The sequence below is a fragment of the Pteropus medius genome, unplaced genomic scaffold (genome assembly GCF_902729225.1).
Source record: "Pteropus medius unplaced genomic scaffold, Ma_sr-lr_union100, whole genome shotgun sequence".
Classification (NCBI taxonomy): Eukaryota; Metazoa; Chordata; class Mammalia; order Chiroptera; family Pteropodidae; genus Pteropus; species Pteropus medius.
In genome coordinates, this window is record NW_024343733.1 from 6,643,991 (window position 1) to 6,662,102 (window position 18,112).

General features: G+C 47.2%; 1 protein-coding gene and 1 long non-coding RNA gene across 2 annotated transcripts in view; one reads left to right on the forward strand and one right to left on the reverse strand.

Moving 5' to 3' along the window:
- Positions 1-368: 368 nt before the first annotated feature.
- LOC120606826 (uncharacterized) lies at positions 369-1,941 on the reverse strand. The gene is made up of 2 exons (XR_005653999.1): positions 1,860-1,941; positions 369-1,322 (listed from the first exon to the last, which is right to left on the reverse strand). It is a non-coding gene; the product is annotated as an uncharacterized LOC120606826 (long non-coding RNA).
- MED15 (mediator complex subunit 15) overlaps positions 1,912-18,112 on the forward strand; it is a 55,681-nt gene continuing 39,480 nt past the window's right edge. Inside the window, 1 exon segment of the mRNA XM_039868399.1 lies at positions 1,912-2,071. Within this exon segment, the coding sequence (XP_039724333.1) occupies positions 2,004-2,071 (68 nt within the window). The 5' untranslated portion in view covers positions 1,912-2,003.

The window sequence follows — 18,112 nt, forward strand, 5'->3', positions numbered from 1 at the left end:
GTTTTGTAAAACTCAAGCCTCAAGCAGAATTCCTCTAATGATTAGCAGGTCTGTATGCAAGACTAAGCAGAAACTATTAGCCCGAAGGTCATAAGAACAAAGCAGGCTTGAACAAGATGGAGTCAGAGAGGCATAGAATTTCACTGGGTTACAATAGTATACATAGGGTTCAGTATTATCCTTGGTTTGGTTTCAGGAAGCCACAGATAAGGAGGACTACTGTAATTTTTACACAACAGCATTAAATAACCAATACCTAGAAAAATTGGCAATAGCTATTAACATTTAGATAAAATATAAAGCGGCTCTCTGCAAACTAACAATTCCACTCTGGATATCTATATTGAAGAAATACTCTTGAGACGGAATCAAGACAGCACAGCAGAGGATATTTATTGCAGCATATTTTCAATCATGAAAAAGTGGAACCAAAGTGAATATCCATTAATAAACTACAGTGCCTTTGTACTGTGGAATGACCTGCAGCGGGTGATCTAGGAGCTATGATGTAGCAATAATTCATTAATTGACAAGGACAAGTTGTGGAGAGATACACATTATATCATTTATGCAAGACACAACCAGCACTTTGAGGACTGAAGCCAGCCACAGCCTTCAGCTCACTGTCTCCATCAAGATGACTACTTATGATGCCACACTGTCCAAATAGGACTTTATTTGAGAAGATAAACTTGCAAACAACTGTGCTGTTTCCTTCAGGAATTTCCTGAGAATCCATTTATCTGAACAATAGGCTACTCAACTATTCACCGTCAGAGGGAATAGTCCCATCTCACAACAACAGAGAGCTCAATTGAGCATCTTTAAGGCCGATTTATTCTTCAGGGCTGCTTCCAACCCATCAGCCAGCAGTGTCCATCACTCCAGAACTATTCTATCAGGAGCTCTGCCCAGTATACTCAGGGTCCGACACTGAAAGACCTGCCCCCAAAGCCTTAGAAACATTCTGCTTTTGACCTCCACCTCCTCCTGCAGAATTCCATTCTCACGCACACAAAATCAAAAGTAATTTCTTAATATCAGATAGTCAAGTGATCACATTTCCAAATTATTCTCTACATGTTCTTCTTTGTTGCTTTTTGAAGTTTACTTGAATCAAGATCCAAACGACGATCTTGCATTGCAGGCAGTTGAGTTGCCTCTAAAATCTCTTTTAATCTTTGGGCTTCCCCTCCATCTTGCATTTTTCTTCTTGTTGAAAAAATTGGGTCCTTTGTCTTGTAGCTTCCCCCAGACTAAATTTCACAATGTGACATGTACAGGAAGGACATGGCTGTTGGGCCAAATAAGTAAGCCCTGGTCTAAAAATTAATAAATGTAGTTTAGATTCCTCACATCCCCCTACAAAATACGGCCAAAGCAACGATGAAAGTCTATCTGGTCACTATTTTTATGTGGCGTTCAAAGGTAGTTGCAGGAAAGCAGGACCCAAATGATGTGGGCACAATGCCTAGCACACGGTAGGTGCTCATAAATATTTGATAAATAAACAATCTCTTCATAGCATCTGCTTAGATACCTGGCAGTTTGGTGTGGCATTCCCAGGGGTGAGGATCTCCTGCATTTGGTGAGGCCAGCACACAGTAGGGTCGCAGGAAATGCAGACAGCCAGGCGCAGGCCAGCTGTAGGCAGCACTGGTTGTGCTACGCAGCCAAGACTGCCCGCGCCCTCTCTCGTTAACTCAGGGTATCTGGTGTCACCGCCTCGAGCGACAGCAGTGCCAGAGACATGCGAGAGGTTTGGGGGACCCTGAGGGAGCCAAAGATACCCCGTGCACGCAGAGGAACTCCATTTCCCACAGGCCCGCGCGCGCGACTCCATTTCCCACAATTCTTACTCCGCTTCCGGCGCGGCCGACGCGCCGTGGACGGTTTCCGGGTTTGGGCCTGGCGCTGGGGTTGAGGCGGCGGCGGCGGCGGCGGCGGAGGCGGCGGCGGCGGCGGCGGAGTGGAACACAGGAGGTGGAAGCTGGGGGACCGGCATGGACGTTTCGGGGCAGGAGACCGATTGGCGGAGCGCCGCCTTCAGGCAGAAGTTGGTCAGTCAAATGTGAGTAAAGGCCGGGGCAGCGGGCGAGATCACCGGACTCCCCCCGCCCCCCTGCGCTCAGCCCCCCTCGCGCGGCGGGCGAGGCCCGCGGGGGGCACCTAGAGACCTAGGGTGCCGGGACTCGCGGGGGCTCGAGGGCGCCGGGAGGCCGAAGCCGTCGGGGACCTGTGCGGCCCTCCCCCGGCTGTCCCCTTAATTCTCGGCCGATATGGACTGCTTGTTAGCTTTTCTGGGGCCGAACCCTGCAAACCACCGAGCCTTGGCTTATGAGTCATCATCTTGAGCTTTCTCGTTCGTCATTTGTGTGCTTTGATTGCAGACTTTTCCCTGCTTTGAATCACACTGAATACGAAAGAAGGAAAGGGGCAGCCGGTAGTGACTTTAGCAGGTCTGGGTGCTTTGTGATTTCTCTTCCAGAAAAGCGCATCAGGGTGAGAGAAAGGTTGGAAGAGGGTGGATGGAAGATGAGGTTGGGAGGCTAGGTACTAGGGCTGTGGGCGGTGGAGACCGAGGATTTATGGGTGTTGAGCCCCCTCCCCGCCCCCAGTGTGGATTTTGCCTGAGGGTGGCAGGAAGAGGCTGTCAGGAAGCCAGCGCATATTGGGAGGAGGGAGTGAAGAGCTGGGATTAGTGCCTCCTCTCCTCAGTCGCAGTTGTTGAACCCCTCAATGCAGGAGCTGCTAGTGCACCCTAGGCTTCGCCTAGCGGAACTCCAGCTCCTCATTGAATGCTTGCTTCATTTAGCAGTCTTTTACTGAGCTTACTGGCATGTCGTGCTAGCCAGATTTGCCTGAGACAGCCCCTGCCTTCAGGTAACACACTAATGTAAAAGAACAGTTCCAGGGCAGTCTTTCTCCTAGAGGAAGAATTGACAGTTTGCTTGAGCAGGCTTGTGGAGTAGGTGAATAAACTGAGTCCTAAGAAGGCAGATAGTGTGAAGGGCCATCATTCCAAGCTAAGGAGTGGGGAGGTATGTGCTATCACTGCATGGAGGATATTGCTGTAGGCTGAGAGTTCTGGGGTTTGAGGAATTAGGAGGTTCAGGAAATGATAATGGAATGAGGGTGAGCAGGTGCTGACACGTTAGTGCTGTGCTAAGGAGTTGAGCCTGTATTTGGCATGTGTCCTGCTTTGAGGTTGGTGCAATGCCAGAGTTGGAAAGATCCCCTCAGTCCCTGGAGACAGATCAAGAACAGAAGAGAGAGACCAGTTAAGCCATTATGAGAGTTTTGAGCCCTTGGGGTCTGGGGACTTGTCATTTTTCATCCCTGTATTCCCACTGTTAGATTGCTGTCTGTCACCTTGCTCCATAAAATGCTTGTGGAATGACTTAGTCAGGCAAGAGATTTTAAAGGTCTGCATTAGACAGTGGTGAAAACTGAAAGAGGAAGACAATTCCAGAGAAAGGGGAGAGTGAGCATAGACAATGGTCCTTGATGACTAACTGGTTGGAGGGGGTGGGGTGCAGCAGGGTGGAAGGAAGGAAGTTGGGTGGAATGCTGGGAAACCTCTTAGTACAGTGGAAGGAATGGGGACTATAGAGTTAGTGGTTCTGGGCACTGCTGTGGAATAGTCTGGGGACGAATCTGCAGAAATTGCAGAATCAGTGAACGTTGTTTTTTTTTTTTGGATGCACTGGATTTGTCTGTAGATAAAATCTTGAGGGATGGCCCACTTCAGGGCTCCAGCAAGAAACCACCCCAAGGGAAGGATTCCTCTTTGGGGAAGCCCAGAATTTAAGAACTGGAAGAATGAGTCGCAAAAAAAGAAAATGGGGTGGGCGGGGGAGTGTCTGAGGGCTGGGAGGGTGATTGGAGAGTGTTTGGATGTCGGGACCGACTGAATACCTCATAATTCAGCTTTCTTCCACTTCTAGGGAAACTAGGTTCCTTTTTTTTTTTCTTTTTTCTCTTTTTTGTCAAATTGCTGCTTGTATATTGGTTTTCTATTGCCGTCATAACAAATGCTACAAACATAGCATCTGAAAACAACATAAATTTATTATCTGACAGTTTCTGTAGATCAGAGGTCTAGGTAAACTCAGCTATCTTCTGCTTAGGATCTTATAGGGCTGAAATCAAGATGTTGGCAGGGGTACATTTTTTACTGGAGACTCTGGAGCACAATTGCTTTCAAGCTCATTCAAATTGTTGGCTAAATTCAGTTTATGCAGTTGTAGGACTGAGGTGTCTTCATTCCTTAACTGGCTGTTTTGTTAGCCAGGGGTCAGTCTTTGTTCCTAGAGGCTGCCCACATTCCTTCGCATACTTTCTTTGTAGCCCCCTCCAGCAAGGGAGGGTGGGGTTCTGCCGCATCTCTCTGATTTCAGCCAGAGAAAATTCTCTACTGAAGTAGAAAATTCTCAGATTGGGCCCACCCTGATAACCCAGGATGATGTCCCTATTTTGAAGTCTGTAACTTTACTTACATCTGGGAAAGTCCCTTCTGCCATATAACGTAGCTTATTCACAGGTTCCCAGGATTAGGCATGGACATCTTTGGGGATTCCTGCCTACCACTGTTGGCGTGAGCAGTTTCGGAGGCTGTCTTCCTAACATGATGTGGGTGTTTTCCTTCTCAGATTTGTCTGTTTTCTTTCCAAGGATCACTTTGAAAGTTGTGATTCTTGTTGCCTTGATTTATTTTGTTCATGGGTTAAAAAGGAGAATTTGGGTTAGGATACCTGACATATTGTTAATTCTAATTTTCTTTGGTGTTATACTCTTGTTTAAAAGGCTATCTTGGGAACTGTTTTGAGCCCAAGTAATTTATAGTTGAGTGATGGAATAAAGAAAGCATAACAAAGAACTGGAAAGTTGCAATGGAAGAGAAAGCATCTGAGCTGATTCACTGTCTCTGCCTAGCTCAGTGTTTCAGAGCACGGGCTGAATAAACTAGTCTCCCAGTTCCCACTGAGAAAAAACAGTTTTGAATTGGGACTGGTTAGGATAGACCCCGCAGCGACTCTCTAGTGCATCCTCTTCATGGTCCTACACTGTTTCTACCTTATCTGGGCTCATCTGGGCCCATCCAGGGCTGCTGCTTCCCTCGCACTGCACTGCTGTGCCGAAAACCTAGCAGTGGCTTTCCATAGTATTAGAACAAAACTCCAGGTGGCCCACTCTCCCAGCCCTTCGCCATAGCCTGTCCTAGCCAACTCTTCTCATACCCCCCACTCTGTTCCAGCCTCTCTGGTCTCAGCTTTTTAACAATTCATGTTCTTTCTTTGTTCTCTTTTTAAACAAGGTATTATAAAGTATTTAAGGTATTTGACAATGGGTGGACTCCTCCCACTATGTTCATGACCAGTTCCTTCTTTTAGTTTAGGTGTCTGATTCAGTATCAAATTCTCAAGACCCGTTCCTGCTGCCCACCTTGCTTAAAGTGGGTCACCCCTTTGATATGTTGTATCTCAGTCCCTTTTAGTTTCCTGTAGGACCCCAGTCCTATGAAGCATGGCATCTGGCATATAAAACACTTGTCGAGGAGTACAAGGGTATTTTCCTGGGGCTGTGTGCACCCTACTGTCATTCAATAGTGACCTTCTTTATCTGTGCCAAATGCATTGTGAAGCTCCGGAACCCCACTTTCTCCGCTCGTTAGCCGAGTGACCTTGACAGGATACGTAACCTTTCTGGATCATCTCCTTCACCTATGAAATGTCGGGAGTACAGTATGTCTCAGGAAAGATGGGAGGAAAGATGAAGAAACCTCCACTCGAGCCCTAGCAGAGGGCTCAGGACTCAGTGGTGAACTTCCTGACACCTCCTGCCTGGACCCCTGCAGGACTAGAAGCCTTAGATGGTGAAAATGAACCCCCTGAGCCCGGTTAGGGAAAATGATGACACTTAAAGGACCCTGCTGGGAGGGTAGTTGTGAAACTGTTGTTGGGTTTGTCTTGGCTCTTTGTTGAACTCCCACTCTCTCTGCAGGGTCGCAGGAGAAACTCCCCTTAGAGCCCCTAAACTGGTTTCTGTGGGCGTTGGGCCTTCCTCATGGCATTTTTGGGTTGAGCGTGTGTCCAACCCAAAATAGGCTGCCAGAGAACAAGGGTGTGCGAGTAGTTACCAGCACGCGCCTGACGTAGAGTAGGTAAGCAGGGAATAAATGAAAAGACTTCATCAATCATTTCCTCCCAGTTCTTTAAAAATTTTCTGTCATCTTATTGAGACTTTTATGCCTCCCATCCCTCAGTACAACAGATTGCACATATAAGCATAGAATAAATAAATGTCCGTTGGGCTGAACAGATTTTAGAGGGGAGATGACCCTGAGGGGAGGGCAGCTCCGTATCAAGTTTCTAGTCAAGGGCCAAGAGGGGCTCAGGGAGTGGAGTTGGGGACAGACAGGTCAGCCGCCTCTGCTGGTGAAGCTCCCGAGGGAGACGTGAGCTCCATGTCAGGGATATAGGAGTTGCGAAGATTTCAGCCTAAACAGTGAAGAGGAGGTCAGATGCTTTATTGTTAGACACAGAACAAAGCCATAAAAACAGAAGAAACACAGAACAAACCAGACAGCAACTTCCAAAGATCTGGAGAGGACTTCAGAAGGATGAGGAGTGCCCTGAGACTTGCCCATCTAGATCTTGCCTGTGAATTGTGGTCCTTGTCACGAAGCGAGTGAGTCTTGGCTAAGCCTTTTCTGTAGCTTATTCCTCTCAGGCCTCCCAACCACGCAGTGCCCTCCCAGTGTGTTTATGGCCCTCGTTTTCCTGTGTGGAAGCTGCTGAGCATCGCTGCTTTCTTCATAGCCTGGTTGTTGTCTAAAGGACTGGGCTGGTTTCTGTGTATTACCCACAGCTAGAATGTTTGCTTCCTCAGGCCAGGGGCCCTGTGTAATCACCTTCAAGCCCCACTGCCCCTAATGACTACCAAGAAGTGATTGTTGAGACACTGACTTTAGAGTCCTGACCCTTGGCTCTACTGCCTCTAGACCAGGAGTAACAGTGACCTGAGGGGACACAAGTCTTCAGTCATCTAGCTACTCAGGATCTGGGGCTTTCTCAAACAGCAGTAACATCAGCTGACATGTAGTGGGCGTGCTGTGCCAAGCCCTGTTACAGGATTTGACATGTTAGCTCATTGATTCTTCACACTCGCCCTGCCAATAGATGCACTTGATGCTCCCATTTTTAAGACAAAGAAACTGAGGCAGAGAAGAGAGGCCACTGCTGCTTGTAGTTATACTCTGCACATTATAAATCAATCCTTGCTGAACCGTAGCAGGACCAGAGAGGCAAACCACCTTTTAATCTTTGAAAGAGAGGTTACACTTTTTAGGGGGCGGCGAGGGGTTGGAGAGAGGGCAGCTGGAAGTTGTTAACCCAAGCCAAGTGCACTGGAAGAGCCTGTTAGAGGAGCCTGTTGCTGGTGGGCATCCCGTTGGCAATTTTAGCAACTCCACATTGGTCACTGGACCCCAAATAAGGGTTGGCCCTTCTGCCACTGTTTGACACAGCACTGTTGGCCCAGCACAGCAACCCCCTCCTGATCTTTGGTCTCCAGCACAGACTGCAGCCAGTACCCAAGGCCCATCAGTTCCGTTATGTAGGTGACACCACCCACCTACCATAGCTGCAGCCTTTACGTCCATCCTGGCCAGAGTCTTCTGTTACTACCAACCCTGATGGGGTGGCTGTGGCTAGTCCAGGACCTGTGTTGGGCCTTCTGTAGTGGGAAAGACCACAACCGCATGATTATCTGTCCCCTTTAAAGCATTTCTTGGGGGCAGTGTTGTGTACATATCCAGAGGGTATATATTTTTAAAGGAATTCTGATGAATTTTCAAAAATTCAAACTGGAGTTTAAATAATAAAACCAAGTAGTATAAAGACCCCATGTCCATGTACCCACCATTCAGCTTCAAGTTATCAACTCCTGCTTCATGAACTTCACTTTCTCAAATTATTTTTATACTTTGAATGTTTGAATGACTTGCCCAGTACCTGTAGATTCAACTCTGAGCCTGCTCATCCAGCCCACCATTCTGCACTGCCCAGGGATCTTCACAAGAGCCCAGCTCTTTCTCACCCCAGCTGCTCTGCATCCTGTTTGTTTCCCTGCCTGAGAGACCCTTCTTCCTGTGGCCGAGGGCTGCTTCGGTCCTACTCACCCTCTGAGAACACTGGGCCTCCCACTGCCCCCTGCTCTTCATAGCACTCTGTTAGTAGTTTGCATTTGAATTGTTTGAGCTCCGGTTCCCCTATTCCAAAGCCCTCAGGGCATGAGCGTTTGTGAATCAGAGTTGATCTCTGCCTCACCAGGGGTGCTGTGGCTCTGTTCAGGCTCTGTGGTGATAGTGGGCTAACCTGAAAGGCATTCTCCTCAGAGGTGGGGAAAGTCCTAACACCACACAAGTGAAGATGCGGGCATTCGCACAAAACGGCTGCTGGGGCACATAAATTAAGTCAATTAGGAAGGCTATTTGGCAATCTGTTTATCTCAGTAACTTAAAATGATTCTTTAGGCATTTCCTCCAAGGCTGTAAGCAGGAGAGTGTTCAAAACCTGGCGACGATGAGGCTGCTCATCTCCACACCATGTCAGGAGTGAGACGAGGGGACAAGCCAGCAGTGGGAACTGAGTTAGATCTGTTGTGGTAGGTGCAGATGGCGGGCTTGGTGTTGCTGTTAAAAATGACGTGGGAAACGCTCCATCACGTTGATGTCGAGAAGAGCAGGTTAGCAAGCAACACACCATGGTACAGGCTGAGTTTTGTTAAATAGACGTCTTTGGCTGTCTAAGTGATTTCAGTTTTCTTTGTTAATTTTTAGTACATATATGTGTTTTTGTCAACAATAAACATACATCTTTTTGTAATCAGAAATCTTTTGAAGAAAAGGTAGACCCTGTCTGCCAGTGAGGAGGAGGAGGTGGCTGTGATCACAGACAGCTACTATGAGGTGGAAAGTCATCATGTGCTCTGCTTTCAGGGTGACGTCCTGTCTCACCAGGGCCCTGAGTGGCAGTGCACCCTTCTTAAGATGATTCCATCCTTTCCACCCCTGCTAAGGAGCAGTCCCCTTTCAGTGTGAAACTGTCTTTCCAGCTGACACTCCCTCTGTGCTGGTGTGAGAGCCTCAGCCACACGCTGCCTGCTCCATGCCCAGCCTTCTGGTCACCATCACGGCTGGCTCTCCCTCTGTCAGTCTTTCTTTTCCCTGTGGGAGGTTTGGCCATGGCCTCATCCTCTCTTTTTGAGCCCTGATGGCTCGGCTCAATGTAGTTCCTACTTCCTTTGAGTTTGTAGAGCCCTCATTGGGCGCATCTTGGCAGGAACTGAACAGATGAACTCTTTTTTGCTATTTTTACACTCATTATTATTATTATTTTTTTTTTCTTTGCCAACAGTATTATAAATTCCTTGAACGTAGGAGCTGGTCATATGCCTCCACATCTCATTTAGCTCCTAGTATGGTGCCTTGGCTTAGACAAAAGGTGCATGCAGTAATAGCAGGTAGGCTTGTGGAAAGCAGTGCTGGCTTCTCTCTTTGCAGCCTGCCAGGGCTTTCTCTATCAGTGCTACTTAATCACTGAACCACTTCTCATTCTGGAACCGCCCCCCCCCCATTTTTTTTAATTGAGACATTTATTTAAAGACAAAAGGGAGTCCAGACTGTTACTAGGTGGTTCTCTTTAACAGATAAGCAAGTGAGTACTCAGTCCTGGAGAACAAAGGGGAATGCACTAGGATCCCGGGCTGGAAACCACCCACCGTGAGGGAGAGAAGGAGCCGTGAGGGAGACGCTCCCCTCCACTTTAATAATGAATCTCTTCCTAATCTAGGCGGGAACCTGTTCACTGAGATCTGAAATGGAATGAGTCACGTGTCTCGAGGTAGATTTAGAGCATTGAGTCTTTAGAGAAGACATTTGACCTCTCTAAGTCCTGGTTATCTTTACTTTGAGCTTTTTATTTTGAGAACGTTTCAAAGGTAACAGTTGCAAGGCTAGTAGAGAGCACATGGGCACACCTTTCCCTCAGATTCACCAGTTCTCTCACTTACAGGCATCTTCTTGGTGCTCATGCTTAATGATTGGCAGCTGAGTGCTGTCTTGCTCCCTCCTTCTTCCAGATACTTTGGCCCCACAGGCTTTCTGCGTGGGAATCTGCCAGGGGTGGGGGAGTAGGTGGGAACAGGTGAGGTGTGACCTGGCTGCAGGTCAGCCTTTGAGCTTAGCCACTTGTGTCCAGTCCAAGAGAGAGACAGCAAGGAGGGTGAGTGGCATCCAAGCCAAAGGTCCTGGATCTGAAAGGCCCCATGCCTCTGGGGCTCCTACTCTTCTCAGCCTGTGTACCCACCCCTACCCCTTCCTGTGCAGGCTCCGGTGGATGTGAGAAGGCAGTGCAGTGCTTGTTGGTTAAGAAACGATTTATCCTCATCCCTACTGTCCTCTTCTGCTCTCCCCTTTCTAACTTCCCTTCAGTCCTTATCGAGGTGACATTTGAAGAAGTGATCTGGCTGCTTTGTGCAGGATGGTTCTCTTGTTAAAAAGTAGAAAGACATACCCTAAGAAGCCCTGATGAATCACCCTTGGCCCTTCAATCACCACTGGTCTGCTTTGATTCATGCTAGGGAGGATTCATGCCTGTGCAAGTGTTGCGGCATCCCTGCTGGGCTCTGTAATAGGAATTTGGGCACGAGACCATTCAAATCCAAACCCAGGGATGGGGCAGGGGTAGTGTCCTGGAGCCAGGGCTCAGGAGCTCTTGCTCATTTCATGAAATGTTTTCTTTTATTTATGAACTGTTTCTTTATATTGAATATAACCTGCTATGGTCTACAATACAAGGACATGAATCTTGAGCATGATGCTGCTAGATGAATGTTTACACATATATTTGTCCCCATAGCCACCACTCAGACCTGTATATTGGACAAGACCAGCACACAGCAGGCTCTTCCCTGCACTTCATTCGGTGCACTCCTCTGACTTTCCTGGCCATGGACACATTTGTTCTTAAATTTCCTGTCATTGGAATCACACTCTATGCAATCTTGTGTCTGGCTTCTTTTATTCAGCATCTTGTCTGAATTTTGTCTTTGTAGGTAGCAGTCATTCTTATTTATGTGCTGTTTTATTCCATTGCATGACTTTTCTGTCATATGCTGGTGGATACTGGGGTTAGTTCCAGTTGTTGGCTTTGTGAATACAGCACCTGGGCTGTTTTGGGTCATATTTTCTGATGGGTACATGTGCTTACTCTCTGGGCTGTGCACCCAAGGCTGGGTCCAGGAGTGTGGCCTTCAGCTGCAGCACTGTCTGCCAAACAGTTTTCCCAGGTGGTACCAATTTACGTTCCCACCAGGGAATTCTGCTTCAGACATCCTTGCCAACATCTGTCATTGTCAGGGAACCTGCCTTTATAACAAGCATACTTCTTGATCTTGAATGCACGCTCAGATTTGATACCCACTTGACGCAATGACAAAAGGAACGAAATGGGTGGTTTAGGAAGGAAAGAATTTTACGACTATGTGTGTGTGTTTTGTATGTACATACACGCAGAAGGAAGGGAGGAGAAAGACACCCCACAGGGAGATGAGCCCTGATTCTGTGCTGATTCTGAGGGGTGTGAGGTAATGATATGCAGTGTGTGTGTGGAGGGGGTGTCAACTCTTCCAAGGAGAAAAGCCCAAAAGCCAGTGGGAGGTGCATGGAGCAAACCTGAAAGATCAATCAGCTGTAAGAGCAACGTGGGTGGGCTGTCCTCATCCTCGGGTTGGGGCGCAGAGGAAGCCGAGCAGAGGGCCCTGGCAGAGGGCTGTGGTGGGCAGAGCAGATGTGGAAAAAGACTAGGGTGAGAGGATGTGGGCACAAGAAAGCCAGTCCCAGCAGCTCAGGCCTGTCTCCACCTCCTGTTTTCATGAGTGTGTGCAGGCCTTGTGGGCGCAGTACTTCATTCCCTTCCAGATAACATTGTAGAGGAGTCCAAAACAGGAAGGTGCTTTCCATACTCTCCTTGCCCAGAGATGGCCGTTACATTTTGATCTGTTTTCTCCAGTTCTGTTTCTGTGTGCATATAACTTTGTTTGTATGTATTTCGATTAGGTAAATACATGTAGATATATCTGTAATTTCAAATGGAATCAGGCTCAGAGTCCAGTTCGAGTTGTGACTTTCTCAAGGTTAAGGTTGTGTTCGTCTCTTGGATGGACTCTGGGCTGGAAGTTTTGTGTCCACATCCCAGGTTAAGCGAGGCACGGACCACGCACACACAGCACTGTCTGACAGATGGGATTTTTCCACATAGTCAGGCTCTGCCTGGGTAGCTGAGGACTGGACCAACCTCTGGTTGTAGGAGCAGATTTTTTTAAGACTTATTAGTTACCATCCTCTAAAGGCTCAAGCTCCTCCAGGCTGAGGGGGACTCTGCAGCTGGAATAGCTCGGAGTGTATTGTCACTCCCTGAGTGATGGCCTGGAAGGCCTCACTGGGGAGCACACTAGGAGGTAAACTTCCTCTGGGCATCTCTGCACAGTCATCCTGAATGCTCGACATGAGCATTTTAGTCACTTCCTTGTTAAAAGCTCCACTATGGACTTTTCCAAACATTCAAAAAGTAAGAGTAATAGAAAAATATCTCTCAGTTACTTCGAGAGATAACATATGGCCAGTGTTTCGCCCATTCCTCCTCACCCCTTCCTGGACTGTTTTAAATCATCCCAGGCACCGTATGATTTCAGCAGCCAGTACTTGAGTGCACATCTCTAAAACAGGGTTTCCTTCCCACTCCCAATACCACAAAATCTAGTGAGATAAGCATTTTAATAAATTCTTGGGTTGGCATTGAGTGTCCTTCCCACATAGTTGCCTGGTGGTGAGTGGGACATACTCGAGGCTAGAACTAGGGGAGCTAGAGTGGTCTCAGGCCTGAGAGCCCAGAGGCCAGTGCCTGGCAGAGATCAAGAAGCCTCTCCAGCTCTCCTGGTCCTGTTGAGGCCAAACCTCAGAGAAGCTTGTGTAGTCCTCTGAACTAGCTCAAATAACAACATGTCCTTTTAAGGGCACTGATATTTTCTTTAAGTGTAGTTCTTTCATTGATCTAGTTCATTGGGCATTGAGAAATCTTGAGAGCAGAAATTGGAGCACTTAATCAAACAAACCGAGAGGAATGTGAAAGGAAAGCGTTTGAAGTTTCTTGTGTTTGTATGATTAAAGATTATTTCTGCAAGACTAAAATAACCTTTCCTACAATATAGATAGATGGTTAACTTCCAAAAATACACATTTTTATCTTGTTAAAAAATACTTTTATGTTTCTTTAAAAAGTTAGAGAATCAGAATGCAGAGGTGTTCTAACAAAGAAAAGGAAGAAGTTACAGTCTGGGATATAGTTTGGCAAACATGCTTCCAGCTACCTGTGAAGTCTAGGAGGCTCCCTCCCTGTTGGGGTCAGGTGTTTGTTTTGGTTACTGTTGGGGACTGCACAATTTGTGTCTCATCATTTCCTGCCTCCAGATGAGACCATCTGGGGCACTGTGTGCAAGAAACTGCTACCTGCCGCAGAACGGGAGAAGACCAAGGGAGACACTGGAGGCCGCTCTGTAGCTATCTGGGGACCTGGTGAAGGTTGGCTGAGTAGCTGAACAGTCCTGCACTGGTGGAGGACAGGCAAGCGACCTTTCTGGCTCTGGGTATGGTGAGGCCTTCTCAGGTGTTTAGCGATGGAGGGGAGACTGCTTTGCCCAGTGCCTCTCTGAAAGCACTCAGACTGAGCGGCCCTCTGGGAGAACTGGGAAATGTATGGTAGGCTTTTCAGCACACTCCTGGGGGTCAAAATTGCTGATAAAGCGGAAGCTTCCTGTCTCCATGTTGACATTCAGGAAGGTTTAGATAAGTGAAGGAGACCTTTCTTAATAACAGCTGGCGTTACATTGAGTATTTCTCTATGGCAGAATCTGTGGTACTCTCTTTAGATGTGTTTTGTCATTTAACTTTTAATTACTTTTTATTTTATCAAAGTGATGTATGCACATAACTTTTAAAAGCCAAGGAATGACGAAAGACTTATAAGAAGGTGTGATGGTTCCTTGTTTACTGAGTCCTCCCCTGTGACTCTTTGCTCTCTTGAGTCATCCTGTTTATGAGTTTTATGAGTTATCTGTTGACTTTCTGTATAGCTCCCATTGTACAACTGTTATTTCTGCTTCTGCTGCGTTCCGCCAGTGTTTTACCTTCTGGGTAAATGAATAAATGCTTATGTTTTATGTTTCCACAAATGATATTCACAGCTGAGCAGTGGCATACTGTGATCATTTGTTTTTTCCCCTAGGAAAAAATCGCCTTCTTAAAAATGTGCCTAGTTTTCCGTGTACCTGTGGCTAACTCTTCTCCTCTTCCAGTTACTTCTTGATACAATTATCCCCATGCTCAGTGCTGCCAGACAGTCAGTTCCAGCTTTTCCCCTGCACCTGCTTTCTGGAGCCCTCATGGGCGGTGGCCAGAGGTGTGAGGACAGCCCTCAGTGTGCCTGTCTCTTGAGTTGCACAGCTGCATGGCTCCAATGTTGGGTCTTGTTTCCTATCTCCTGTGTCTTGTTCTTTTGGTTCACTCCGTTGTTCCACTAGATTCCGGAGAAAAGGCTCATGGGAGTTCAATTTCTGGAGGCTATATCAATTTGGATGCCTATAGACTTCCAGGTTAGAAGTACTTACTCAAGGATTGAGAAGCATGTTCATGTTCCCACTGCTTTCTTGTTTCTAGTGCTGCTGTTGTGATGGCCTAGTGCTTCTTTCAGCAAGCCTCCCGGTGACTTGCCTCAGTCTCAAAACTCACATCCTGCACTTCAGGGAAGGCTCCTTTAAATCATTTCATGGGAATCTAATTCCCTCCACTCCCTATGCTCACTCTCCCCAGCGATTGTTTTATTTTATTATATTTCTTTTTCTTTTTTTTTTTAATTTTTGTTTTGCCAGGTGTTTGAATGTTGGCCCTTTATCTTTGATCTCCTGTTATCCATCTCTTTGTGTTTTAGCTCTGCTCTCTGGGTGATTTACTCGATTTTATCCCTATCTTTTCACTCTAACATGCTTTTATTTATAAGAACACTTTTTTTTTTTGTAATTTGACTTTTCATTTTATAGCATTCTATTGTTAAATAGCTACGGTGCCTTGTCTCTATGGATAGTATAGTTTTCTTGACATTTTCTTCTTGCAGAGTTTCTGATAGCTCCAAATGACATTTTTCATGGGGTCTTTATCTGCCACGTTAGAGTGTCTGGGAGCCCTTAGTTGGCTGCTTACTCCAAGAGGGGGTACTGTGAAGGTGAGTGGACGCTCTGTGTACCTGGACTTGTCTACAGGGAGGTTCACTAAAGCCTCATGTGGCTTATGGTTCTCTGAGTCTTTCCTCTAGAGCATAGTCTTCCAAATGCTGGGCTGTAGGATGAAGGCCTGGGTGCCAGCATGCTGGGCACTGCAGTGGAGGCGGCCGCAGGCAGGCAGGTGGATGGGTCTCAGCAGTTAGTGTGGATCTATCTAGTCACTCTGACGGCCATACAGTCCACGTCTTTCTTTTTCCTCCCTGTGCCTTATCAACAGAGTGGGTTGACTCTAGTCCAACGACTATCCATTTTGTGCTTTTCCAGAGAATACCTCTGTAGTGGTCTCCTGGTTTGGGAGTGGTTACCCAGTAGTGTGAACTGGGGAAGGGGATATGGTGGTGGCTTTTACCCAGGAATCCTTCCATTTATCTTCAGTCCTGAGCACCAGGCACGCCCCGTCCTGAAGCTTGCGAAGATTTGGATTAGCTTTGAGCCCTGCTTTCTTAGTTGGCTTGCTGTGTCCATCACCACGTGGTCATCAGCTTCCCAGTCTCTAAAAACACTGTTGTTGGCGCCAACACTCTCGTTCTTTCCCTATCTTGGTGAGTTTGTGTTAGAGACAAACAAAATCTATTTTTTTTCCTGTGGTTTTAGTGGTGTTTAGAGATGGAACAAAATCACATGTGTAAGTTCAGTCCCTCATTCCAACCTGGAGGTTATATCTCATTTGATTTTATTTTAAAAGTGAAATTGTTGCAGGGAATGTATTTATTTGGATTGTGACTTAAGCTCTCTTATTTTTAAGTTAAGCATATGCCCCTCATATGGCTTTGTTCTTGTTCCTCTTTTCAAAGGGCTAAAACATTACATTTTAAACTGTGTGTTTTTCATTCTGGATGAGTCCTTATCCTCTCCAAATAAATTCCTGATTTTTAAAAATTTTGGCGCCTAAGAGAGTGTAATATTTTGGGGGAACAAACCAAAATTACAGTGAAAAATAGGATCTTTCCGAATCGAAAGTGTGAAACCCATAGATGTGATGAGAATCAGTGAAGGTTGTGTTTCCCTCTCAGTGCTGATGTGGTGGTTTGCTTTCCATCTGGTCTGCCTTCACTTCTGGGCCATTCTCCTGGAGGCAGGCTCATGGGATTCCTCGGTGCTAAAGCTGGGCAGACACTCGGCTCTGTCCTCATCTACGTGTGATGCGTGGTTCCAGTTGACATTTGCTGGGTGTGGGGGGGTGTTGGTGGGGGATGGGCACAGTTCTCTTGTGCTGGCCTGAGCTGTGCTTTATCAAACATAGAGCACCCTTGGGCTGCACCACAAATGTTGGGAGCTTGTCCCCAAACATGCTAGGGCCATTGCACAGGCCTGGGGTGAGGGTCAGATGGGCACTGCTGTGAGCATTCCGATAGAGAAGCAGGCTGCCAGAGCCTCGCCCCTCAGATGTCAGGGATGGGCTTGAGCTCCTGAGGACCTGGATTATCAGGGTACCTTTTCTTGTCTCTGGTAGATGGCTAGTAAAAGTATGGTAGCAATCTTTTTTAATCTGGCAGAATCTTTTTCCCTTTATGGTGTCTGTTTTTGATGATGTGCTTAGGAAAGCCTTCTCATCCCACTGTTGTGTAACTATTCTCCTGCCATCATCTGCTACTTTTATGATAGAAGTTTTTACACACATACAAAGTGAAGGGTCACACCTGAGCTGCAAGTTTCTGTCCAATGTGCAGGTGGCAGTTCACCAGGAGGCTTCTCTTAGGGGACTGGTGGGGGTGGCATAAACTGCCCCATTAGAGGTCAGTGGGTTAACGAGTGTTGTGGTTCACAAATCAGGAGAAATTTCCTCTGGGCTGTCGCACAGATGGATGGGCAGAAGGCATCCTGTGTACCTGAGGTTAGGAGGGTGAGTGTGTGACCCAAGGAGGAATGAACCATCCTGCTCTAGACACCAGCAGGGGACCAGAGGCGCCCACTCTCCTGAGAATTCAAGCAATTATTCAGCAATGGGAAGAGAAGCGATGAAGAGGGTAGTCTCAGGAGAAGTGAGAGGGCTCTTGGGTGTGGACCAGGGCCCTTTGGAATAGAGTGTGGACGGGAGGACCAGGCAGCAGGCAGGCGGAGGAGGCTGCTTAGAGCTTCTCCCTCTCAATATGCCTGTGCAAAGGCCCTTCCTGAGAAATGTTTGGCCCACAGGGGCTGCAGAGCTGGGTACCCGTGGGGGCACACTTCCAGGTGGTTCAGAGTTTCGGTGGGAGAGCAGCTCTGCCTGAGGGATCCGTACGTAATTGACTGCTGTCATCTTCTAGAAAGGGGGTGACACAAACATCACTGCTTGTTGGAGGTATTTGGGATGCAGTCTTACTGTGCAGTAAGGTGGACTATTCTCTGACTGATTTCTTTAACACATGTTAGTGCTTCTTGTGTGCTGAGCTCCTGATGATGTTAACTTTTGTAATCCTCTGAAGAATGAACAGCCCTGTGAAGTGGGTACTGTCATGTCTTCCCTCTACAGATTGGACATGTAGACGCTGCAAAGTGGTGCCTTATCCAGGGTCGGTGGCTGGTGGGTGAAGCGGTGAGGGGCATACCAAGGCATTAGCACACTTTGAGCTTGTGTCCGTGTGTACCTTCCCAAGGACACACAGTTTGCTGGGTTTTTGGCTTTATCCTGAGCTGATTTGGATTACAAGGACTCGGACTGGACTCCAGTTGACAAATTGAGTTTCCCAATTTGGAGACAGGGTGGAGGTGAGGGAGAGCAGGCCATGATGAGGTC